The sequence below is a fragment of the Pelophylax lessonae genome (assembly GCF_965119305.1).
Source record: "Pelophylax lessonae genome assembly, chromosome: 1".
NCBI classification, from domain to species: domain Eukaryota; kingdom Metazoa; phylum Chordata; class Amphibia; order Anura; family Ranidae; genus Pelophylax; species Pelophylax lessonae.
The window spans coordinates 744,460,798-744,486,672 of record NC_138768.1 but is presented as its reverse complement, the minus strand read 5'-3'; the positions used below and the strand labels follow the sequence as shown (position 1 = coordinate 744,486,672).

At 43.3% G+C, this 25,875-nt stretch overlaps 1 protein-coding gene across 2 annotated transcripts in view; it reads right to left on the bottom strand.

Annotated features, from left to right (window-relative positions):
- The window catches only part of TEC (tec protein tyrosine kinase), a 198,591-nt gene that overhangs the window by 77,880 nt on the left and 94,836 nt on the right, over window positions 1–25,875 (bottom strand). For both annotated transcript variants that reach the window (XM_082259608.1, XM_082259607.1), the window contains exons 3-5: window positions 7,068–7,172; window positions 3,881–3,962; window positions 1,861–1,989 (exon numbers count right to left, since the gene is read on the bottom strand). In XM_082259608.1, the coding sequence (XP_082115734.1) occupies window positions 1,861–1,989; window positions 3,881–3,962; window positions 7,068–7,172 (316 nt within the window). The remainder of the gene's footprint in view (window positions 1–1,860; window positions 1,990–3,880; window positions 3,963–7,067; window positions 7,173–25,875) is intronic.

The following is a 25,875-nucleotide window of genomic DNA, read 5'->3' as shown; positions in this document are numbered from 1 at the left end:
GGGATCCTGGGGACAAGGTAAGTAACCTCTTCCATTATCCAGCGACTCCTCCCTGGCAGTACCCCGAGTGTGGCTCAGGGTTACCGCTAATGGCACTGAAAGCCACACTCAGGAATACCGCCGGTGAGGTTAAGACAGCATAATATTAATAGTGAATAGTGATAGTGAGTAAATAGCTGTTTTTAACTTGAATAAACCCTTTGAAAACTTGAATACACTATGGAGAGTCTCTTTTATACATGCATCTAATCAGTGTTGCCGATCTACCAGAGTAAAATTTACTGACACGACACCACGTTTTTACTGGCACTTCCAAAAGTTACAAAATTACAGTTTTAAGTGCAAATCAATATTTAGGCTACAAACAAATAGAGTATGCAATTAGCAATGTGATTTAAGGTAGCTATTAAGGCAAAAAAACATATATCTTATTTTCTATATAGTAAGGCAGCTTGCCTTGCTTCCGTCCTGCAGACCTGCACACGAGGCTCTGGCCGCTTCAATCGGCTCCCTTGCACCATGACATCACATGACATCCTCACGCACCGCCTCCACCGGCACCGCCCGAACACACTGTGGCAGGCATTCGGATCGAGCATCACTGCCATTTTTTTATTGCCAACCTTTTCCTGTTACTGGCATTTACTGGCAAGAGAAAAGTGCCCATTTTTTACTGGATGCCAGTAAAAATACTGACGGTTGGCAACACAGCATCTAATCACGGATGATACAGAGAGAGAGCACCCAGGATTACCATAGAGGAGACTTACCTACCATAGAGATCCAATAACTGGAGAGGAACATTAGAGGACCCCTGGAGGCGAGCAGAGATATACGGACGACCAGATTGAGACAACTATTATATGCTGTAACTTTGCAGCAGTAAGGTGAGCGGCTAGAAAGCACAGATGTGTCACAACACTGGAACGTTTTTTATATATTTATTTGTAAATTTCTTTTTAAATATTTTTTTGGACCATTATCAATGCCTAAAGTGTTATGGATTATGCAATTATATGAATTCTCACGTTTTTAGATGTTTATTTGCGCAATTGCACATTATTTGAATCACTATTGTTTACATCTTCGCACAACAGCAATAGTTACAATTGTTCCTTATTCCAATAATATTTACAGATTATTACACAACCACTATAACAGTGCAGCACCAACATTCCATTTAAATAAATACTTTTTTTGTTATTTATGGTTTCTGATTATGGGCAGTCTTTTGTCTTTGATTTTTCTCGTACGAAATTCATCCAAAAACGGGACACATTTAAAGATAATTGTTCGTTCTGTTCATGTACAAGAAAAAATTTGGAGTTTGTCCCTTTGGAAATGTTAGTTTGTAAAGTCTGAATCGGATGCCAAAAGTTGTGTACACACTAAACAAAAATTGAAAAATTATGCCTCGTACAGAATTTTTCTTCCAATTTTCTTATAGTGTGTACCCCCCCCCGCCCCCTTAAAGTGTACATACAGCCCAAATTTTGTTTCCAATTGGATATAGTGGGCAAGGAATAGAACCCCTGTATGTTTTTTTTATGGCTGTCTGTGTCTCACTAGGTAGATTCACTGTCTCTATTTTTCATCCAAACAAGAAGAGCAGTCTAGGTGACAACGCTGTTCTTCCATCAGTACAGTACAATGAGCAAGCATTGTCACCCCAGTTCAGAAAATGTGTTACTGGCAGGATAACCAGGTGACAAACAGAGGGAACAAAGTTTGAAAAAAGAAAAATGATCAGCCACCACGTATGGCCAGTAAGCTGCAATATATAAAATGTTTGTTTTTGGATTTAGACGCATTTAACAAGGAATATCTGCATGGGTTAGATTAATAATAAAAGTTACTTACTAACTTCAAAGAGATTATATGCCTCACATCCTGGCGCCATTTTCTCTGTTTGCCTACAGCACTGATAAACACCATCTGACCAAAGACTGGGGTGATACTTGGGCAAGATGTGGCTGTTGTTCTTAATACCTACAAAGGAACTCAATGGTTATCAGAGACTCAAAAAACATCTTCAGGATAAAGCTGGCCATATATGGAGTTAGCCTTTAAAGAGGAACTAGATGGTTTTCACCCCTTTGCATTCTTTGCATTACGGAAAAAACCCCAGTACCTTTTTCTGTCCCCCATCCCCAAACATTTACCTGTGGTGCATGTTCACTGCTTCTGGGCCCTTTGATCTTCCAGTTTCTAGAGGTATGCCCTAAGGGCAGAGGAACAATTATCCCATGCTGCTGTCAGTCAAACTGCTTTGAGGAGAGTTCAGAGGCACGACTTGGTGGCCGCTGTATGTGTCTATGGATGCATATATCACCAGACAGGAGCATGCACGTAAAGGTGTCTCTTTAGCAGCTGGCTATCTAAGGGGATACTCACAGTGGGGGTACCTGTAGCATGGGGACCAGCTGCAGGAGATGAAAAGAGGCAATTTAAATAAAAGCAAAATCATCCTTTAATTTAAATGTGGGCCTCCTCTTCAAAAAAAAAAAAAAGGGCTTTGTATAATTTTGCACAGTGAACATGTTCTACTACTTTAGTAAATCAAATCCAATAACTGTGACCAACTTAAAGTGGTTAAAAAGGCAGGAGGTTTATCATCTTAATGCATTCTATGCAGGGCCACTGATAAGGTGGGGGGGGGGGGGGGGGGCACCAGTACTCTTGTAGGGGACCCGAGCACACAGGAAGGGGGATTAGTGATTGACAATAAATACAGATATCTTTCTCCAGCAGCTGAAAGCTGATCTCTGTCCCTCTCCCTGCTACCAGCTTTTATCTGCTGAGAAAGACACAGTCGTCCCTCACTAATCCCCCTCCCTGTACGCCCCCCCCCCTCCTTTCTCCCAGCCATGGCTCTAATGTTAGCTCTGCTCCTGAGTTTATCTGTAACTTTGTTTCTCTCCCTTTGTCTCTCCGATCCCGGAGCTCCAACTGCCCAGACTGTATATTTGTTTCATCTCATCTTCATTTTTATTTATTAACTCATTTTTTTCTTTTAGATTTGGCAGGAATTATGTGAGTTAATCAACATTGATTATTTTGAATCCTCATGCTGCTAGCATTAGTAAATAGATAGGAAAGTATATCATATTTACTTGTTCTAAACTTTTTTTACATTTCTTCAGTTACTTCCTGGTTTCTTGCCTTGGCAAAGTATGTCATACATGCCGGGAGTCTTTAGGAGGGGAGGAGAAGAGGAGAGGGTTTTCTCAGCTAAGCACACTTTCTAGCATGCCTGCATGCATAAGTCTGGGTTCACATATGCCCGGCTGTGGTTTGCAGCCCAGGTTCCCGTGCGTTCCTGTTCACCAATTCAGGTGCGAATCAGGTCTGAAATTTTGCCTGAATTTGTACCTGAACCGGACCCAAACCTGCACAGGACCCTTTTGGATTCCGGACCGCGGCCGCCCTGGACATGTATGTGGGAACCAGCTTCATTGAGAGCCAGTCACACTGGCATGTTATGCGAATTGGATGCACATATGTAAGTCTGCCCTTACTCAAAATGGCCACAACTAGAAATGCTGGGGGGGGGGGGGGGTTAAGCGATTTCTCGGCAAAATAAAGCATAGAGACATGGATGGATGGGTTAGGTTTGCTTTTAATATAAAAAATGAATGAAATCATGTTTTGGATTATAATGCGCTCAGATGCAGTGAAAAAGAGGTAATAAAATACGCAGCCCAACCGTATATTTTTACTACCTTCCCAACAGCAAGTGTAAGCAAGCCCTTACTTTTGCTTTTTAGCAGTGTCTTGCTGTGTGACAGAAGTTATAAATCTACCCCCCTGTAAATCTGAAATAGTATATATAAACCCCAAAAAACTAGGCAATCCTTGCAGAATATCAGAAAATTATCACCTTTTTTTATACACCTAACCCATTGGTCACGGCTCTCTGGTGTTGGGGAAAAAATGTACAGTGTGTTTGCGTCATAGACAACCTGAAAGAAACAATAAAACAGAACAAAATTAGACTCACTTATTCTATTAACATATAATGAGCTCAAACAGGATGTCATTAGTGGTCAAACCTCCAAGACCAGTCACTGATCATACTGATAACCCTAAGGTGTTAGGTACAAAGGGGATCTTTATAAAGTCCTGATACAAAAAAATAACACACAATAAAGACAGTCATAGTTACAAGGGAGCTAAACATAAATATACTTTTCTCTATCCATGCTAAACAGCGCAGATGGACTCTCCTGCAACAAAGTAAATTTCAGCCAATTCAGCAACAATGGGCAAAAATGTGATGCGTGAATGGCCAGGCTATTTATAAATTGGGATCCTGGAAGTTTTATAGCTTGCTCACTGGAATCGACAGAGACACATTGGATGTCTTCAGCAGCCACTGTGCTCTTGCTGGGCTTCTAACGTGTACCTAAACCTTTAAAGTTATATTAAACCTGATAATATATAATAGTGATATTAAACCACTACATAGTGACATTAAGCTGGTAATATATGACTATACTTAACTGCTCTGTGCAATGCTTTTGCACAGAGCAGCCCGAATCCTCTTCATCTGGGGTCCCCCGCCGGCGCTCCAGGCTCCTCCTCCTCGGCAAAAGTCACTTTCCATGGGGGGACCCCCGTGCCTGCTCGCTCCCGAGTTGTGCTGCTGTGTTTATTGACACAGACAGCAGGACTCTGCCCCGCCCCCCGTGTCACAGTATTTGATTGACAGCAGCAGGAGCCAATGGCATGCACATCGCTGTATCAAATCGGGATCAGGTAAGAAAAGGGAGGGCGGGGGAGAAGCTGGAGCTGCAGCACAGAAGGATTTTCACCTTAATGCATAGAATGCATTAAGGTGAAAAAACCTTAAGGCTTAAGAACCACTTTAAGGAGGAATGGTCTTTCCCCAAGCATAGCTGTCATTAATGTATCCATTACTATATATGTTCCAATATAGAGATTCTCGAACATAAGAATAAGGACCACACTATAGAGAGGGGCCTTGACAAGGCAGTGTGGCTTCCATGTATATTTGCAAATATATGCAACCAAATCCTCTGTTTTTAAAACAAATTGTTAGACAGTGTAATTTCTTTTTTAGCAGGCTAGCTGGTATTAATGCTAAGAAAACTTTAGTTTGTCAGCTTTAGGTAAAGAACCTTGCTATGTGAAGGAACAGTTACTAGTGATAAAATGGGACCCCGCAAATTTCTCTCATAATTGAATTTTTAGAGAACAGAATATAGTTGTGACTGTAACTTTTCAAATACTTATAAAACAAAATTTGTGACGTGATGACATCCTACCTCGCAGCGACCAATCATAATTAGTGGTTCAGTGTTATCAGAATAAGAAACATTTGATTTCAGACTGCTTGTTATGGGTTACAATGCTTTAGCTATGTTTGAGTAATGAATAAAATATTATATTTAACTGCTGAGCTGCAATGGCCAGAGTGTGCGGTTTTGTCTTTAACTACACTGGTCCACTTTCAAAGAAACCAAAATTTAGAAAAGAGGAATGAAAGGGCCACACACAGTTGATGTCATAATGCTTTAAAATCAATTGAGTTCAGTGACAGCAAGTCCACAAAATGACATCGGAATGGGCTAATCATGAAGACATGTTTCTGTGATTAAGTTCTTTTTGGGCGAAACACGCTGGAGTGGGTTGATGATGGATGAATGATACCATTGTGACATCATTGGTGTGCAGTCCGTTCATTCCTCTTGACAGTTGCTGAGTGGGTATGAAACCTTGAACAGAGATGAAATCCAGGAAGAATGAGCATTTTGAGTGAGGTGGTGTGCTGCTGGCTCTACCAACAATGATAAAATATATGTAGATTGCCATGGTTGACTTCCTTCTGTCTGCCTTAAGTACACATGTATGTTGATTTACTAAAACTGGACACTGCAAATTTTTTTTTTTTTTTGTCAAAGCTTATTTGAAAAAGCTGAAGTTAGAAGACGATTGGCTACCATGCTTAGCTGCACCAGATTTTGCACTCTCCAGTTTTTTGTAAATCAACCCTAATGTGTCAAGGCCCAGAACAAACATGCAACAAATGAAGTCAGAGTTAAGTTGGCCATACACAGATGGAATTTTGGTTGATTCCAGTGAATCGCCTGAAATTTGAGCTTGGTGGTATCTGCATAATATTAAAGCCTGGTACACATTACACGTTTTTTTTGTTCAACCCAGTGGGCTGAACAAAAAAAAAGACTGACAGATCGCTGTACTAACACAAGTGATGTTAGTACACTGATCTCCCCTGCTGTGCTATGGTGTTCTGACAGGGGGACTGCCACAACACACCGATCAGCATTCGCACCCATTGACTGCCAGCGCTTATCAGATGCCAATTGGACACTGGTTTTCCAGTATGCTTGCTCAATAGAGACTGGCTTCTGTAGGGCAGGGAGTTGTAGACATGGGCCAAAAGTCGCCCAGTTCCTGCCAAACTGACAGTTTTCAGCCTGTGTGTACCCAGCATAAGCAATCAAATGAGTCAGATGTGAAATTAGTCAAACAAACAGTGACTGCAGCCAATCAACTGCAGTCACTGTTTGGATATTCTAACAGGCACAGGTGCAATCTGTATGAATACAATATCCGGCAGCAGGAGATTCATCCATCCATGCTATTTAGTGTTGATTGAGGAATCTATAGGTTTCCTACATTCATCCCCCTGACACCTTATGTGTATAGGCTAGCTTAAAGATCAGACCTCCCTATCTGATATTCATTGCAGGTCAGTGGCTAAGAAGCTACTGAATCAGAGGATCAGCATGAACAGCCAAGAAACTAAAATGTACAGAGAAAGAAATCAGCAATGGTCCTCTTAACATTTCTCCTGTACAGGTTTCCTTTAAAACATATCTAAACCAGTGGATGTATTATTTTTATTTTTCAGGCTTTTTTTTAGGTCATTGGAAATGACAAGGACAACATGCAGCCATCACTTCTAGGGACTGGAAAACATTTATGTTCTTGGTTTTACATATCCTTTCAACAATTCTATGAAATCTTTTAGAGCCAACCAAAGATGATTCCTCAAGAAGTAGAAACTGAGCGAGCTGTACCTGAAATGCATATTTATTCTGACAAGGCACTTGGTCTGTTCCGTTCTTCACCACTTCCACACACTTGACCTTTGTGATGTCCACAGATCCCTTCTTGTTTTTCTTCTGAAAAAAATGAATGAATACAAATAATTTTCATCTGTTCTTTGTTAATATCATTCATGAAGGTCATTTTTTTTTCATGTCCACATTTTTTTTATGTCCACATTAAACTGATATTTTGGGTTGAAGGAGGAATAAACCATAAGAGTCATATCTTTTTTTATGGCAGCAAGACTTCTGAATCCCCAGATAGCTTAGATCTGCCTACCCACCATTGTCTGTTAGTTTTTTTTGTGTATGATTAAATAAATCCAACATATGAGGTAGGTAAAATCTGTAAGTCTGCCAGGGAGGCCTTTTTCATTACCCATCATTCACAGATTAAAAGGTAAGTTTTTACATTGACTGACAATTTTTATTTAAACTTGTGTTATTTCATTTTTAGGTACAGTGATGCAATTGAGCACAACAATATTGCATATAGTATTACACCATTAAGATTGTCATTGGTACAGCATTCAGTCATAATAAATATGAAATTATGTGTTTCACTTATAGTCAGGTTATCATAAATACTATATAGAATAATGATTATAATATGGAAACCACTGGATAATAATACTTTTCACAATAACATGGTGTCTAGTCATGTTTACCCAGATTAATGTATTATAAAAGTGACCGTGACGTAACGCGTAGGACGCAAGCGGTGACAGCATAGATCAGAAGTGAGAGAAAGTCTTCTGTGCCTATACTTGTTTTTATGGCATTTTTAATGTTTTTTTATGTGAGTGCATTCTTTTCTGAATACATTTGCCAATTCAATTATTGTAATACACTATGGGAGCCTTTTTCTTTATGTTTACCTTGCTGAGAGCAATGCATTATGACTCTATGAATATTTGAAGGTACTGTACCCCAAAATCCGTGGAGACATGTACTACCCCATCAAGAGAGACCCCCTGAGGACGGAGGTGGAAGTGTTCCTGATCCTGGGAGCTGTGAGGATTAGATTGATAATGTGTTTCTTTTCTCCAAAGTGGAGGTAAGAATTTTGGTAGACTGGAGGGAGCATGTGGTGTCTTAATATAGGAACATTTTCACCTATTTCACAGTGGAGTGGGTCACTTAACCACTTGCCTACTGGGCACTTTTACCCCCTTCCTGCCCAGGCCAATTTTTAGCTTTCAGTGCTGTCACACTTTGAATGACAATGGCACAGTCATACAACGTTTGTACTCATAGGACATTTTTATAATTTTTTTTACACAAATAGAGTTTCTTTTGGTGATATTTTATCACCGCTGGGTTTTTTATTTTTTGCTAAACAAAAAAAAAGGAAAAAAATATTTGAAAAATATAAATAGTTTGTTATACATTTTGCAAACAGATAATTATTCTCCTTCACTGATGTGCTCTGTTGAGGCTGCACTGATGGGCATTGATGAGGCGGCACTGATAGTTGGCACTGATGAGGCGATACTGGTGGGAACTGAAGAGGAAGCCCTGATGAGGCTGCACTGATAGGCACTGACAAGTGGCTGATAAGCAGCACTGATAGGTGGCACTGATGGGCACTGGTAGGCAGCACTGATGGGGACTAATAAGCAGCACTGATGGGCCATGTTTACATCATGAGACCGCTGTTCTGTCTCCATGGGGAGCAATCACGCACGCCTCCACTAGCTGTCTCACGAAGCGACGTATAGGTATGTAGTTTCGAAGGACAGAGCCGACCTGCCGCAGTAAAAGTACGGCAGCTGGTTGACAAATGGTTAAAGGGAAATAATGATTGTATACACAATCATTTTAGCACTGCACACTCTAACCCTGAGAGCACACTGGGTTTAAACTTGTAGCAGTACAATTGAAGCACATTAAAATCAACATATAAATTATTAATACTAAATGATAAGTGATTAAAATGTTCAAATGTGCAGTAACCCATAACATCTTATCACAATTCAGTTTACTGCAGCTGGATCAGTAATAGATGAAATCTGACTGGTTGTGATAAGTTATGGCACTCTCCTATTGCTCTTTTCCTTAAAGTGGTTGTAAACCTCAGACATGAACTATGAACAAAGCATATCCCTCTATAGCAGGGATCTTCAAACTACGGCCCTCCAGCTGTTGCGGAACTACATTTCCCATGATGCATTGTGAAACTCTGACATTCACACATATGACTAGGCATGATGGGAATTGTAGTTGCTGAACAACTGGAGGGCTACAGTTTGGAGACCCCTGCTCTATAGTGTATACTTGTCTCAATTAAGAGCACTAAAGGCCCATACACACAATAAAAAAATCGGAAGTAAACGACAAACGATCTGCTGATTTTTGGGTCGCTAGTATAATGACAGCCGATTATAAATTTTCGGACAACAAAAATTGGATGTGCAGACTATAAAATGTTTACTATACATGAACACAATGTCCGATTTTCATTTCATTAGTACAGTTTTAGTCCGAAAAAAATTTGTAAGAGCAAGACTACGCATGCTTGGAAACAAAATAATACATACAAACCAATTCAACACATTACATTTCAACAATTACATCCCTTCTGAAGTTGAATTCTGTCATATGAGAATTTTCCTATGAAAGTAACCTCTTCACTTTCCATATGAGACTAGCATGCAACAAAAAACAAACGAAAATTCATTTGATCATTTGATTGTGTGTATGAGACTTTAGTGTCATTTCTGTCTGCTGCTTCCTTCCTCTGCTATCAGCATTATTCATTTCTGACAAGTTTTCCTGACAGCAAGACAAAAATGGTGACAGGGGAGGGAGTTCCAGCTGATTGACAGCCTCAGCTCTGTTTCTGTGTGCTGTGTGAAGGAGGAGTTTCTATTCCCTCTAATCAGCTCTCAGGCCTCTACTCACTGAGCTCTGCAGAGTGTAACTTCAGCTCTCCACTCCCTTTTTTTCTGAACTCTCAGACAAGCTTATAAATTCTGGACTTTGAACTGATGTAGAGAAGAGTAGACTTCAGATAGACAGGTACAACTTATGTAGGAGGATTAGTTTCATCTCTGTGTATCACCTGTGGATAGTCACTTCACTGGGTATATGTAAGGGTTTACAACTACTTTAAATATAGGAGAATAAAACTGCTGCACAATCATTGCTAGATAATTCTGCTTGATTTACATATAACTGAACACAGCTGGATTGTTACATATCTAATGAAAGCCACGGGTGTGTTTATGACAGTCACCTGCAATAAAACCTCTAAATTATAAAGGCAGGTATGGCAGGATCTTCCTCAGTATGAAAGTCTTGTGTCTCTAGACCTAGGGCTGCATGGACAATGTGGTTCATTGCACTCTGGCCTTTAAATGAGGCAGAGCAGAGTAAAGCCTCGTACACACGCACCGATTTTTGGCCGATCGATCGGCCGACTTTTGTCCAGTGTTGTTGTGTTGGTTGAAATGTGCTCTAGACTGCACACACATTTTTTCGGCCAACAACAACCAACTTCAGAAGTGATGTCACGTGATGGTTTACTTTCCGTGTGTTTTTTCTTCTCTGAGCATGCCCAGTCTTGCTCTTCAGATTTTTGTCTGCCAAAATCTGTACTGACTGACGAACGTTCTGTTGACGGCCAACAAAAATTTTATAGTCTGCACACCAGATTTTGTTCGGCGGAAAAGTCGCAGTCGGTTGTCGAAAGCATCATACTAACAAGCCGACAATCGGCCGATCGGACGTTGGCCGAAAATTAACGGTCAACAATCGGTGCGTGTGTCTTGAGGCATAAGTCTCAATGGTGCCCACAAGCTTTGGTGCTGGAACCGCTGGCTGTCAATGATAGTTGTTATCCCACTAAGCCCAGGAACTGAAAAAAATTAGCATCTGGGCTTCCGATCCTGCTACAGAGCTCCCTATTGTAGCAGCGTAGACCAATGAAATTTGAAATAAAGATTCTTATCTTTGCGTTAAAGCTTTATGAATTTAGCCGATTGTGTTTAAAGAGGAAGTATGTTCCGCACTGTGTTTATAGTGCTCACACTCAAGCGCGCTCTGTAGCAGGACAGTAAAGATCACCTCCACAGCTTGTCTTTGGAAGATGGTTAAATTCTTTCTATTCCATTCTATTCTATTGTTTTTTCTATTATTTTCTGTTATATTCTTTTCTATTCTATTCTTTTCTATTCTATTCAAATTTATTCTATTCAAAATTAAAAAATGTATTCTATTCGAAAGTTGAAATTTGGAAAATCATTATATTGTTATATTCTTTCTATTCTTTTCTATTGTATATGGAAGATATAAATAAGTTGCTGTACAAGACAGCAATAATATTAAATATCTGTAGCGCAAGGATGATGGTACCCTCTACCTACATCCAGTGAGACACAGTCAAAGGTAAATCTGCAAGTGTATAAATACCTAAACATCAACTAGCATTTGAGCACACTTAGTAATCACTTTGTGCACACACAAAAAATGTAAACACAATATATACCGTAAATGAACATCCATTAAAAAGTCCATAAAAAGTCTTGGCAGGTTAGACAGGAGAGAGCCCCATGCGCTAGCCAGCCTAGTGTCTCCTGCTCTGTCCTGCTCCTGCTGGCACTCCGCAGTGGTAGGACAGAGCACTGTGGCAAGCTAGAGAAGGAGACCCGCACCAATGCGGCGGTGCAGTCAAGCATTTTTCTTCTACAATTTTCCTTTAGATTTACTAAAACCATATAATAATAAACACTTTCAATTTGTATGCAATCAGGCAGGCCCTTGCACCACATAGTTGAAGGTAAATCCAAACAAAACTCTATAATGTATGGCCTGTTTGCCTTGAAAGGCTTTTATATTTAAGTACATTTTAAGCCATTGTTTCATAGGCAATGCACAAATCCTTAATTTTATGCCATTTCCTTATTTTAGTGTCAGCATGTTACTGAATGTTGGTTACTCATAGTGTCAAGGAACTGACATAATGTGCTAAAAAATGATTAAAGTGTGTAATGGCATGTAATGTGCAGAAATTTAGTTTTTACAAGTAGAGTTGGGCCAAACGACCCCCTGTTTGGTTCGAGCCAGAACTTTTGAACATTGCAAAAGTTTGGAGCCACCCAACGAATTCCACTGAAGTCTATGAGACCCAAAAGGGAAAAATCAAAAATGTCCATTTTGAAGGCTTATATGCAAGTTATTGGGCATACAAAGGGTATGGGGGTCTGGATACTGCCCAGGGGGACATGTATCAATGAAAAAAAAAGTTTGTAATAAAACCTTTTTTAAATGAGCAGTGATTTACTGATGCTTAAAGTGAAATAATATGAAATGAAAAATTCCTTTAATTATAGTGCCCGGGGGTCCCCTTAGTCTGCCTATAAAGTAGTGCACAGTGGCGTAGGTTGTCAGCACCCAGGGCAAGCCAAGTAACTTGTGCCCCCTAAACCGTGGATTTTTAGTACTCCCTGAGACCCTTCCACTAGTACAGTTTTAAACCCCTTATGGTACATTTTAGGATTATTCATACATATATATTTGGCCTTTGTAGCTTATTATATATTTATTATTTAATGAATATATATACTAAGGAAAAAATGTACTGTATATTATACTGGTGGTCCTGGGCAGTCAGAGACTGTAGACATGATACAGGAGATGGTCAGAAACTGCAGGCAGACCACAGGAGACAGTCAGAGACTGCAGACTTGATACAGGAGACGGTCAGAGACTGCAGACTTGATACAGGAGATTGTCAAAGACTGCAGGCAGACCACAGGAGACAGTCAGAGACTGCAGACTTGACACAGGAGACGGTCAGAGACTGCAGACTTGATACAGGAGACAGTCAGACTGCAGACTTGATACAGGAGATGGTCAGAGACTGCAGACAGACTACAGGAGACAGTCAGAGACTGCAGACACACTACAGGAGATAGTCAGAGACTGCAGACTTGATACAGGAGATGGTTAGGCAGGGTTCACACATAGTGTGGCCACGGTTCACAGCAGGGGAATCCAGAACCAAGCAGGTGCACATGCGCCGACCGCGATCACCCACAGACCAGCCCACCCCTGCACGTGACCTGTTCGGCCAGGCCAATCACGGGATGCCCATGTCTGTAGCCTGCACATGACCCCATTCAACCAATCACAGGGCGCCCGCTGCCCATTGCTAAGCTCGGACAGCCGGGCAGGGCAGACTCAGAGAGCAGTGGTCAAAGCACACTACAGTGAGAGTGAAACACTGTCAGTGTAATTAAGGAAGGACGGAGTGGCATTGTGGATGACTGGCACGGGATGCACCCCTCCCCACACACACACACACACACACACACACACTACGCCACTGGTGGCGCATCTGTACCGGGTATTGAACCCGCTGCAGCAAAACTAACATATATAAAGAAAAAAAAATTGACATTAAAATTGATTTTCCCTGCAAGCTTTCTTTATTTTATAGACACTGGCTTGGAAAGCCAGTCTATATGATTAAGCCATATTTTTGTGCACTCGGAACAAAATTAGAGATTTTTGGGATAATTTCTGGTGAGTAAGCAAGCCTTATGCGAAGGAGCCAAATTCTAGTACTCTCAGGCCCAAGTTCATGGGGGAACATGATTGCCAATTTGTTGTTTATCAGTGTTCTCCCCTCTCTGTAGGCTCATGTTATTCGCTTCCTCTACCTCAGAACCAACATCAGAATTAACCACGTATTACCCACTGGGCACTTAATCCCCCTTTCTAACCGGATCAATTTTCAGCTTTCAGTGCTCTCACATTTTGAATGACAATTACTCAGTCATGCAACACTGTACCCACAAGAAATTTCCATCCTTTTTTCATTGGAATTTTTATTTTTTGCTCTATAAATGAAAAAAGACCAAAAATTTTGTAAAGAAATGAATTTTTCTTTGTTTCGGTTTTAAAATTTTGCAAATTTAGTCATTTTTTTTCATAATTTTGCCCAAAATTTATACTGCTACATGTCTTTAGTTAAAATAACCCAAATAAGTATACATTTTTTGGTCTTTGTGAAGGTTATAGAGTCTACAACAGTGGTTCTTAACCTGGGTTCGATCGAACCCCAGGGGTTCGTGGGTCAGTCTCGAGGGTTCGGCACACCCTCCGCTAATACCACTTCGCTGTCAGGGACTATTTCTCCAGTTTCGGGCATGTCCTTCCACTCCCGCTCCTCGCCGTCATCATGGAAATACATAACATCCAGTGGCGTAGCGTGGGGGGTGCAGGGGGGGCCGGCTGCACCGGGCGCAACATCTGGGGGGGGGGCGCATCCGCTCCGCAGTGTCATGTCACTCACTCTGTCATGATAGGCTGGCCGCCGCCGCCCGCTGAGTCTGCTCGCACTCGCAGCTCTCTCTGCCCCTGACTCACTCTCACTGCTGGCTGTGCAGAAGGACTGTCTGGGGGAGGGACTAACCCGTGCAGCGGCCGCCCAGCGCAACGCGGGAGAGAACCGCCAGGCCAGGCAGCCACAGCAGCAGAAGAAGCCGGCAGGTGAGAGGCCAGAGAGCCAGTGGTGACAGTGGTGCTGCAGCCTGCAGGAGGAAAACCTAGCCTGTTATTGGGAGTCGGGACACAGGTGAAAAAAAGGTAGGACTGGAGTAGTACTGGCTGTACTAGTCTAGTGACTGACTGTCTGACTGACTGTGTGAGAACACTGAGAAGACTATGTAAAGGGGATCTATTTTATGGGGAACCTGGCCTGCTGTAAGGGGGGAGATCTAAATGGGGGACAGGACCTCATCTCACCCTGGCCTGCTGTAAGGGGGGATCTATATGGGGGACATGATCCCCCATATAGATCCCCCCTTACAGTAGACCAGGGTGAGGTGAGGTCCCCCATATAGATCCCCCCCTACAGCAGGCCAGGGTGAGGTTAGGTCACTCTGGGGTCCCCCATATAGATCCCCCCTTACAGCAGGCCAGGGTGAGGTTAGGTCACTCTGGGGTCCCCCATATAGATCCCCCCTACAGCAGGCCAGGGTCCGGACCTCACCTCACCCTGTCCTGCTGTAAGGGGGGAGATCTATATGGGGGACTGGACCTCACCTCACCCTGGCCTGCTGTAAGGGGGGATCTATATGGGGGACCTGGGATCTATATGGGGGGACCTCACCCTGGCCTGCTGTAAGGGGGGATCTATATGGGGGACCAGGTCCCCCATATAGATCCCCCGTTACAGCAGGCCAGGTTGAGGTGAGGTCCCGTCCCCCATATAGATCTCCCCCCTTACAGAAGGCCAGGGTGAGGTGAGGTCCCATCCCCCATATAGATCCCCCCTTACAGCAGGCCAGGGTGAGGTGAGGTCCGAGGTCCCCCATATAGATTCCCCCCTTACAGCAGGCCAGGGTGAGGAGAGGTCCCCCATATAGATCCCCCCTTACAGCAGGCCCGGGTGAGGAGAGGTCCCGTCCCCCATATAGATCTCCCCCTTACAGCAGGCCAGGGTGAGGTGAGGTCCGGGGTCCCCCATATAGATCCCCCTCACCCTGGCCTACTGTATAGGGGGTGATCTATACCCTGGCCTGCTGTAAGGGGGGATGCTGGACATAAAAACAAAGAAAAGGAACAGACTTTGTTGCGGAAATGACATGAGTGGCACTTGCCAAGATAAAGCTGCCCATTTCTGAACTGGTCTCTGAAAGACAACAGCAGAAGTCACACTAATTTGCAGTAAATATTCATTATTATGTTTTTGTTTTTGTGTGAAAATCATGTTTTAATGGTTTTGTTCTTTGTTCTTAATGGTTTTGTTCATTTTGTGCACCTATGTATAAATATATACCTAAAATAATATATACCTATGTTTTGAATTTGGAAAAATCATATTTTATTTTTCCAATTAAGAAGGGTTCGGTGAATGCGCATATGAAACTGGTGGGGTTCAGTACCTTCAACAAGGTTAAGAACCACTGGTCTACAAGCTATGGTGCCCATCATTGAAAATTGATCTCACTTGATGTACTGACGGCCTCATTTCTTGAGACCCCTTTTTGGAAAGTAGACCTTCCAAGGTATTTAGTAAGAGGCATGGTGAGTTTTTTGAAGTTGTAATTTTTTTCCACAATTCTTTGGAAAATGAAGATTTTTTATTTTTATTTTAAAAATGGTCATATTACAAAGTTATTTCTCACACACAGTATATGCACACTTGCAACTACACCCCAAAATACATTCTGCTACTCCTCCTGAGTATGGCGATACCACATGTGTGGGAGGTCCAACATACAAGTAGCACCTCCAGGTGTTCTAGGAACAAAAATTACACATATCATTTCCTGACAACCTAGCACACTTTTGAAGGCCCTGGAGCACCAGGACAATGGAAACACCCACAAAATGACCCCATTTTGGAAAGCAAACACCCTAACTCATATTCTAGGAGGCATAATGCGTCTTTGGAACATGTCATTTTTTTCCACAAGTTTTTGGAATATGTGGAAAGAAAATGAAAATTCATTTTTATTTACACAAAGTTTTCCATTTATAAGATATTTCTAACACATAGCATGTACATAGCAAAAATGACACCCAAAATACATTCTCCTACTCCTCCTGAGTATGGCAATACCACATGTGTGACACGTTTACACAGCCTAACCAAAAACAGAGGCCCAACATGCAAGGAGCACAGTCATTTCCTGACTTCCTATTACAATTTTGTGAGGCTGTAGGGCACTGATAAGCACTGTAGAGCACTGATAAGCACTGTAGTTGAACTGATGTGGCACGGATGAGCACTGATGTGGCATGGATGTGGCACGGATGAGCAACGATGTGCCATGGATGTGACACGGATGAGCACTGATGTGGCATGGATGTGCACTGACGTTGCATGGGTGTGGCATGGAAGAGCACTGACGTGGCATGGATCTGGCATGGATGAGCACTGACGTAGCATGGATGTGGCACGGATGAGCACTGACGTGGCATAGATGCAGCATGGATGAGCACTGACGTGGCATGGATGTGGCACAGATTAGCCCTGACGTGGCATGGACATGGCACCAATGACCACTGACGTGGAATGAATGAGCACTGATGTGGCATGGATATGGCACAGATGAGCACTGATGTGGCATGAATGTGGCCCGGATGAGCACTGACGTGGCATGGATGAGCACTGACGTGGGATGGATGAGCACTGACTTGGCATTGATGAGCACTGACGTGGCATGGATGAGCACTGAAGTGGCATGGATGTGGCATGGATGAGCACTGATGTGGCATAGATGAGCACGAATGTGGCATGGATGAGCCACAGATGAGCACTGAGGTGGCATGGGTGGGTACAAATGTGGCATGGATGGGCATGGATGTGGCACTGATGAGGCATGGATGTAGCATGGATGTGGCACAGATGAGGCATGGATGTGGCACAGATGGGCATAGTTGAGGTATATAGAGGAGGCAGAGGATGGGTGCAGCTACAGTTTCTCTCCTCTCCTCTCCTCTCCTCGCACACTGTACCGATCATTGTGTACATTGTGCGAGGAGAGGAGAGAAATGAACCAGACATGCACCGGTTTGTTGACAAGTGATCGCTCCGTCATTGGACGGAGCCATCACGTGGTAAAGGGCCACTGTCATTGGCCCTTTACCACGATCTGTTGTGCACCGGGTCCCGGGACACTTCTGTGTGCGCGCCCCAGGGAAGTGCGATTCTGGGAGGACATCATTGTACGCCCTTCCAGAATAAGCCGACCGCACTGTAGCCGTCATTCAGCTATGGCCTGGTCGGCAAGTGGTTAAGTAACGTCTGTGCATCCTCAGAAAGAAAGTGGCTGATGCTGTGTTCAAATAATTCAGCTAATTTCTCCATGCCTGATGCTGGGGTTATGGCAGGTGTAGCTGTGGAAAAGGAGGCAGAACAAGTCTCTCTGGCAGCTGCAGTGCACTGCTTGGGTGATGGAAGAGGAGGATGGTTTAGTAAGCCCGTCCACCACCTCCTCTGCATACTGTGGCTGGATAGCATGGGCAACATCACTAAAAGGAGGACCAGGTCCACTTTTGCCTGTGGACACAGATGCTGCTGGCCCCCTCACAGTACCATAGGAACATCAGCCTCTCCTTGTGGGCCTCCCAGACATGATTTGGAGGAGGGGTTGGGGCTTATTACCAAAGTGTAATAGCAACAGGGAAATGTGTACTTGGATGCACTTTAATCAATCGAAAGTGGTGTTTGGTGCACTTTAACTTGAGTACTCACTACACAGACACACTCCACTGACACACTACAATATACTGCTGTAAAAGTGCAGTAACGCACTTCAATATACCGCAGTAAAAGTGCACTAACGCACTTTAATATATTGCAGTAAAAGTGCCCTGACACACTTCAATATACTGAAGTAAAAGTGCACTAACACACTTCAATATACCGCAGTAAAAGTTCACTAACGCATTTCAATATACTGCAGTAAAAGTGCCCCGACACTCTACGCTGACATACTTCAATTTACTGCAGTAAACCTTCCCTGACACTTAACTGACACTAAAGTAAAAAAGGAAGGTTGCTCTACACTCACGCTGCACTATCACTATATTCACACTACACTCACAATAGCAAACTATAACACACTAATTCGCTAGTAGCAATGAACTGTTCTATCTATCACACTGCAAATAGCTGCTCTTGGAAGGAACCTTTTATAGTGTTGGGTGGGTCCAATGAGTAATGGGCTATGATTGGACACAGTCATCATTACTTTCTCCAATCATGGCTCTTACAGTGTTCTGTGCCCTGATTGGGCAAAACCTTAATTTCTTCAGCCAGTTAGGACTTTCAATGCACTGTGTGGCACGCAGTGCATTGAGAAGCATTCGGTGGGCCGAACCAACGGTCGAACACCCCAACAATTAGTGTGTTTGCCGAAAAAAAGAAACATCAATTTACCGCATATAATATGAATATAAGTATGTGTATAAATAGTAGTGATGTCGCGAACATAAAATTTGCCGTTCGCGAACATTGCGAACCGCCATAGACTTTAATAGGCAGGCGAATTTTAAAACCCACAGGGACTCTTTCTGGCCACAATAGTAATGGAAAAGTTGTTTCAAGGGGACAAACACCTGGACTGTGGCATGCCGGAGAGGGATCACACAAAAAAAAGTTCTTAAAAATTGTAATTTTTTGATAGAGAGCCAATTATTGGAAAAATTAAAAAAAAATAAAAATAAAAAATGTCTTTGGATTTAGCATCTGGGGGGTCTAAAAAGTGTACCTGTGAAGTTTCAGCTCTGTAGCATGTCCGGAACCAGAAAAAATTACGAATTAGGGTTAGGGCTAGGGTTAGGGTTAGGGCTAGGGTTAGGGTTATTTTTATGGCTAGGCTTAGAGGGTTAGAGTTAAGGTTAGAGGGTTAGGGTTATGGTTAGAGGGTTAGGGTTAGGTTTAGTGTTAGGGGCTAGGGTTAGGGTTACGGTGAGATACTTAGGGTTAGAGTTAGTAGCCCTACCCCTACCCCTCTAACTCTAACCCTCTAACCCTAAGCACTAAAAATAACCCTAACCTTAGCCCTGACCCTAACCCTAGCCCTAACCCTAATTCTATTTTTGTTCTGGTTCTGGACATGCTACAGAGCTTAAACTTCACAGGTACACTTTTTAGACCCCCCCAGACAATAAATCCAAAGAAATTTTTTTTTTTTTAAGTTTTTTTTTTTTTTAAGTTTTACAATAATTTGCTCTCTATCAAAAATTACAATTTTTAAGAACTTTTTTTGTGTGATTTAGTGTCTAGGGGGTCTAAAAAGTGTACCTGTGAAGTTTCAGCTCTGTAGCATGTCCAGAACCAGAAAAAAAAGATCATTTTTCAGCAGAGCAGGGATGGTGGGAACCCCTTTTACACCTATATGATCTTTTTTTTCTGGTTCTGGACATGCTACAGAGCTGAAACTTCACAGGTACGCTTTTTAGACCCCCCCAGACACTAATCCAAAAAAAGTCATGCCTGCCACCGTATATATCAGTGGTGGGTGGGCAGTGGCACTGCAGTGGGCACAGTACACTCTGTGGACCTGACAGTCACTGGCACCCAGGCAACTGCAATAATAAAAAATATTTTTTTTTTTTCAATTTGCAACAAGATGCTGTGCCACCGTATATATATCAGTGGTGGGCAGTGCACTGCAGTGGGTACAGTGCACTCTGTGGACCTGACACAGCACTCACTGCAATTATGACAGAGGAAAAAAAAAATATTTTTTAAAATGCAAGGTACTGTGCCTGTGCCACCCGAAATGAGTGTGGTGTGCACACAGTACAGTCTGTGGTGGGTCTGTGGCCTCTCACACACAGCGGGCAGGCAACTGCAGTGTACAATAGATATATATATATATATATATATATATATATATATATATATAAAAATACTCAATTACCAGCCCTAAAAAGGGCTTTTGGGGACACTAGATATATATATATATATATATATATATATATATATATATATATATATATATATATATATATAAAGAAAAAACTCTATTACCAGCCCTTAAAAGGCCTTTTGGGGACACTAGATATATATATATAAAAAAAAAAAATACCCAAATACCAGCCCTTAGAAGGGCTTTTTGGGGTGCTGTCAGGATGCTGTCCTTACAGCAGTAGTGGACCAAGAACACTGACTAGCAAGACCAGGAACACTGACTAACAACTGTCCCTAGCTTAACAGCAGCAGCAGCTCTCCCTGCTCTCACTAACACACTGCTTCAGAATGATCTAAGATGGATGCTGCCCTTGCTTATTTATAGGAGGTGGGAGGGTGTGGGAGGGAGGCATGCTGATTGGCTGGAAATGTGCCTGCTGACTGTGAAGTTCAGGGTCAAAGTTTGCCTCAATTATGTATTATAGGGGGCGGACCGAACATCGCATATGTTCGCCCGCAGCGGCGAACGCGAACATGCTAAGTTCGCCGGCGAACAGTTCGGTACATCTCTAATAAATAGCACTGAACTATGTCTAAGGTGACACAGATGTCCTCTACCATGCTTAGCAGTTCAGTCTGCTGGGCCCCTGCATCACTAATGTGTCCTATAGTGACACAGATGTTGGCAGGTTAACCCAAGACTGCAGTTCAGAGCCAGAAAATGAACAGTTCTGGAAGTGTCAGTTTCTAAAGATTCTTCAGTGAACAATTTCTACTTATGCAGGGGTCAGAGGTGCAGACCCCAGGACAGGTAAGTTCTTTTTTGTAGAGAGATCATTATTTTAGATTTAGGTTGCTTTTCTTTTTTAGGGTCTCTTTTTTCACTGGTGATTCAATCAATAAGTCTGTTGTTTTTTAAAAGAACAAACTCTCTTGCAGATTGTATCAGTTACAGGGATGAAACAAACCATTTAACACTGACAGGGGTGCTTACAATGATCAGCTTTTATTTATTTATGTAAAACCTTTATCCCAAAAGGGAAAAAAAAACTGTTGCTGTAGCTGCTTATAAAGTGTTAGCTGAAGCTTGGCTTAAATTTGTTAGTGTATCTAAATATGCTAGTACATCTAACACTCCCCTCTCCCCAAACTGACAATGCTGCTGTCCAATGTGCCCTGTGGTCCTTTATCCAGAGTTAGGGGCACTCTAATACAGAAGGTGTGTTAAAAAAAAAAGCTACCACATCTAATGACTGATGATTGGTAAACTTTTGTTTGGGGTTTAATAACAACTTTATATATTGAAATGCATAGTTTTGATTTATGAAAGGCAAATAGACTGTTGCCATTTGCAGAGGAAGTTGCAAGGGAATTTACCCAGTGGCGGCCCGTGCATAGGGGGCGCCAGGGCGCCGCCCCCCCCCCCCCTAAAAAAAGAAAAAAAAATGACAAAATGAGCAATAAAGTTTTCCAAAAAAAAAAAAAATTGCGTTCGCAAACTTTGCCGCCGCCGGCCTATGTGGAGGCTGGGGGGGGGGTGGGGTTACGACCCAGAAGAGGCGCCGATTGGCTGCCTTCTGGGGGCGTAACCTGGGCGCAGGGCACAGCGCTTGGACACCCCCACTTCGTGGATTCCTGGCTGTGATTGGTCCAGTCCCCAGCCTGACGTCGCGTGCGTCATTCTCACTGGAGTGGACGCCGGACGGACGATGGAGTCGGGTGGACGGACGGGAGTGACGGTGGCACTGGAGAGGAGACCATCGGATTACCCAGATGACCGGACCAGTCACCTCGCCAGGCCGCAGCGACAATGGAGTCGGATGGACGGACGGGAGTGACGGCGGCATCGGAGAGGAGACCATCGGATGACCCAGACGACCGGACCAGTCACCTCACCAGGCCGCAGCGGCAGGAGCGTAGGTCATCTGGAAGAGAAGAACCAGTCAGTCGGGACTCGGTCACCACCGGTAAGTGAGTCCTCCCTGTCCTGTCAGTCTCTGCAATCATTGGGGTACAATGCTGTGGGCACTCTGCAATCATTGGGGTACAATGCTGTGGCACTCTGCAATCATTGGGGTACAATTCTGTGGCCCTCTGCAATCATTGGGGTACAATGCTGTGGCACTCTGCAATCATTGGGGTACGATGCTGTGGCACTCTGCAATCATTGGGGTACAATTCTGTGGCACTCTGCAATCATTGGGGTACAATGCTGTGGCACTCTGCAATCATTGGGGTACAATGCTGTGGCACTCTGCAATCATTGGGGTACAATTATGTGGCACTCTGCAATCATTGGGGTACAATTCTGTGGCACTCTGCAATCATTGGGGTACAATGCTGTGGGCACTCTGCAATCATTGGGGTACAATGCTGTGGCACTCTGCAATCATTGGGGTACAATTCTGTGGCACTCTGCAATCATTGGTGTACAATTCTGTGGCACTCTGCAATCATTGGGGTACAATTCTGTGGTGCTCTGCAATCATTGGGGTACAATGCTGTGGCACTCTGCAATCATTGGGGTACAATGCTGTGGGCACTCTGCAATCATTGGGGTACAATGCTGTGGCACTCTGCAATCATTGGGGTACAATGCTGTGGCACTCTGCAATCATTGGGGTACAATTCTGTGGCACTCTGCAATCATTGGGGTACAATTCTGTGGCACTCTGCAATCATTGGGGTACAATGCTGTGGGCACTCTGCAATCATTGGGGTACAATGCTGTGGGCACTCTGCAATCATTGGGGTACAATTCTGTGGCACTCTGCAATCATTGGGGTACAATGCTGTGGGCACTCTGCAAGCATTGGGGTACAATGCTGTGGGCACTCTGAAATCATTGGGGTACAATGCTGTGGCGCTCTGCAGTGATTGGGGACAATGCTGTGGCGCTCTGCATTGAAAGGGGCTCGCACGCTGAACTCTGCATTGATGGGGGCACGGAACAGTGTTCATTGCATTGAAAGGGGCACAGCACAGTGTTTATTGCATTGAAGGGGGCACAGCACAGTGTTTATTGCATTGAAGGGGTCACAGCACATTGTTCATTGCATTGAAGGGGTCACAGCACAGTGTTCATTGCATTGAAGGGGTCACAGCACAGTGTTTATTGCATTGAAGGGGTCACAGCACAGTGTTTATTGCATTGAAGGGGTCACAGCACAGTGTTTATTGCATTGAAGGGGGCACAGCACATTGTTCATTGCATTGAAGGGGGCACAGCACAGTGTTTATTGCATTGAAGGGGGCACAGCACAGTGTTCATTGCATTGAAGGGGGCACAGCACAGTGTTCATTGCATTGAAGGGGGCACAGCACAGTGTTCATTGCATTGAAGGGGGCACGCACGCTGATCTCTGCATTAAAGGGGGCACGCACGCTGGTCTCTGCATTGAAAGGGGGCATGTACGCTGGTCTCTGCATTGAAGGGGGCACAGCACAGTGTTCATTGCATTGAAGGGGGCACGCACGCTGATCTCTGCATTAAAGGGGGCACGCACGCTGGTCTCTGCATTGAAAGGGGGCATGTACGCTGGTCTCTGCATTGAAAGGGGGCATGTACCATCTCCTGTACCATGACCTGTGACATGCCTATACCATATCTGTGCCATGCCTATACCATATCTGTGCCATGCCTATACCATATCCTGTACCATCACCTATGCCATGCCTATACCATCATCTGTGCCATGCCTGTACCATGACTTCAAAGTCACGCAATTTTTTACTGCTTTTTTGGCGCGAAGCAATACCTATTACATTTTTCTTTTTGCGCCCCCCCCCCCCCCCAAAAAAAATTTTGAGCACCAGCCACCACTGAATTTACCCCAAAGCTTAGTGAATGCGGTGAAGTTTCACTTTGCAAACAGTACCCAATCACATGCAAGGAAGTAAAAAAAAATGCAGAGGAAAGCTTCACCTCAATCACTAGGTTTTGGGACAAACTCCCTTTCAAAGTACAACTTCCCTTGCAAAGTGAAAAGCCAAATTGCCTTTGGTAAATAAACCCCAAAGTCTCCATTAAACCCTGCATACTAGTTATATTGGAGAATCTTGTAAGACAAAACCAAGTGATCTTGCTGGGAATATTTCTTGATGCCAATGATGTGTGGAACGTGAAAGAACAGTATATAGTGATTGATGAATTGTCAATCTATTATTTTTACTACCTTCAATAAATATATTATCTTGATCTGTTTTAGGTGGTATGTCACATGTGAGATAATACAAATGTTGCTATGATTCTTACAACACAGCAAGCATTTGCAGTTTCACTGAGCTGACTTCCGAATTACTACATTATGCAATAACTGTACTCATTCTTTTCTTTGAAAATTTAGGAGAAAATAATTTGTTCCCTGATCTGTATCAATTTACACATATCTATATATAACATCTAAAGAACACGAGCTTGTGCCATCTTCACTGTGCGTTCACCTTTTAAGACCCGTGAGTGTTGCTCTCTCTTTTGGATAACATGTACTACAGTCTTGGCTGCGCACCCGGGCCCATTTTTTATATCTGATATGTGTGCTAAGGCAACCACTGGATTATATAAATATACACATAGATAGATACTTTCTGTGCTCATCAAGAATATAGGGGATTTGGAACGCACACATCTGCACACAATAGTAAAAAGAGACCCAATTTTTATAGTTGATGATCAGTTAAGTACATTTATTTTAACATGGGCTTGTCTCTGTTTTTTAAACCACACAGCTGTTGCTTAGAACAGTAGTAATCTCATAAAAGGAAAAAAAAATCTGGTTCCCTGAAAGGTAATGTCTGATTTCCTCTTAGAGGATGGCTATGTTTGTTCTCTATGGTCCCATTGTATGTAGGAATGTAGCCATCCTCTTTTCACTCCTGAGATAGACTATGTACTATGGGATTTGTAGAGCAGGGCTGCTGATGTGGGGGGGGGGGGGGCTACCTCCAGTCCTCCTGTAGGTGGCCTGGCCTGGGTACACAAGGGGGCCCCAACAGCATTGGGAATCGGTGCGGTTGGGCGGAGGGGCAGTTACAGAAGGAAGCCCTGTGTGGCTCTCTGCAGCAGCTGAAAGCCAGTTTAACTCCCTCCTGCCAGCTTTTAGCTTCTGCAGGGAGAGACACAGACACAGGGCATTATTCCTGTAATTGCTTCTCCTGCACTGATCCCCCTCCCTTTTCTGCCTGCTCCTGACCCCCCCCCCCCCCGTGTGCCTCCCTTTCACTGTGCCCCCTCCCCCATGCAGCACTGCAGGCTTCCCTGTCCTGTGAAAAAAATAACAATAACACACAGGTTCTCTGTTATGTTTGTGTCCGCTAATAATGATTTTAGTGTATTTTTAGGGAAAATATTGTCTTGATGTATTCAGGGGGTCCTGCCAGGTAGGCTGTATGGGGCCCCGT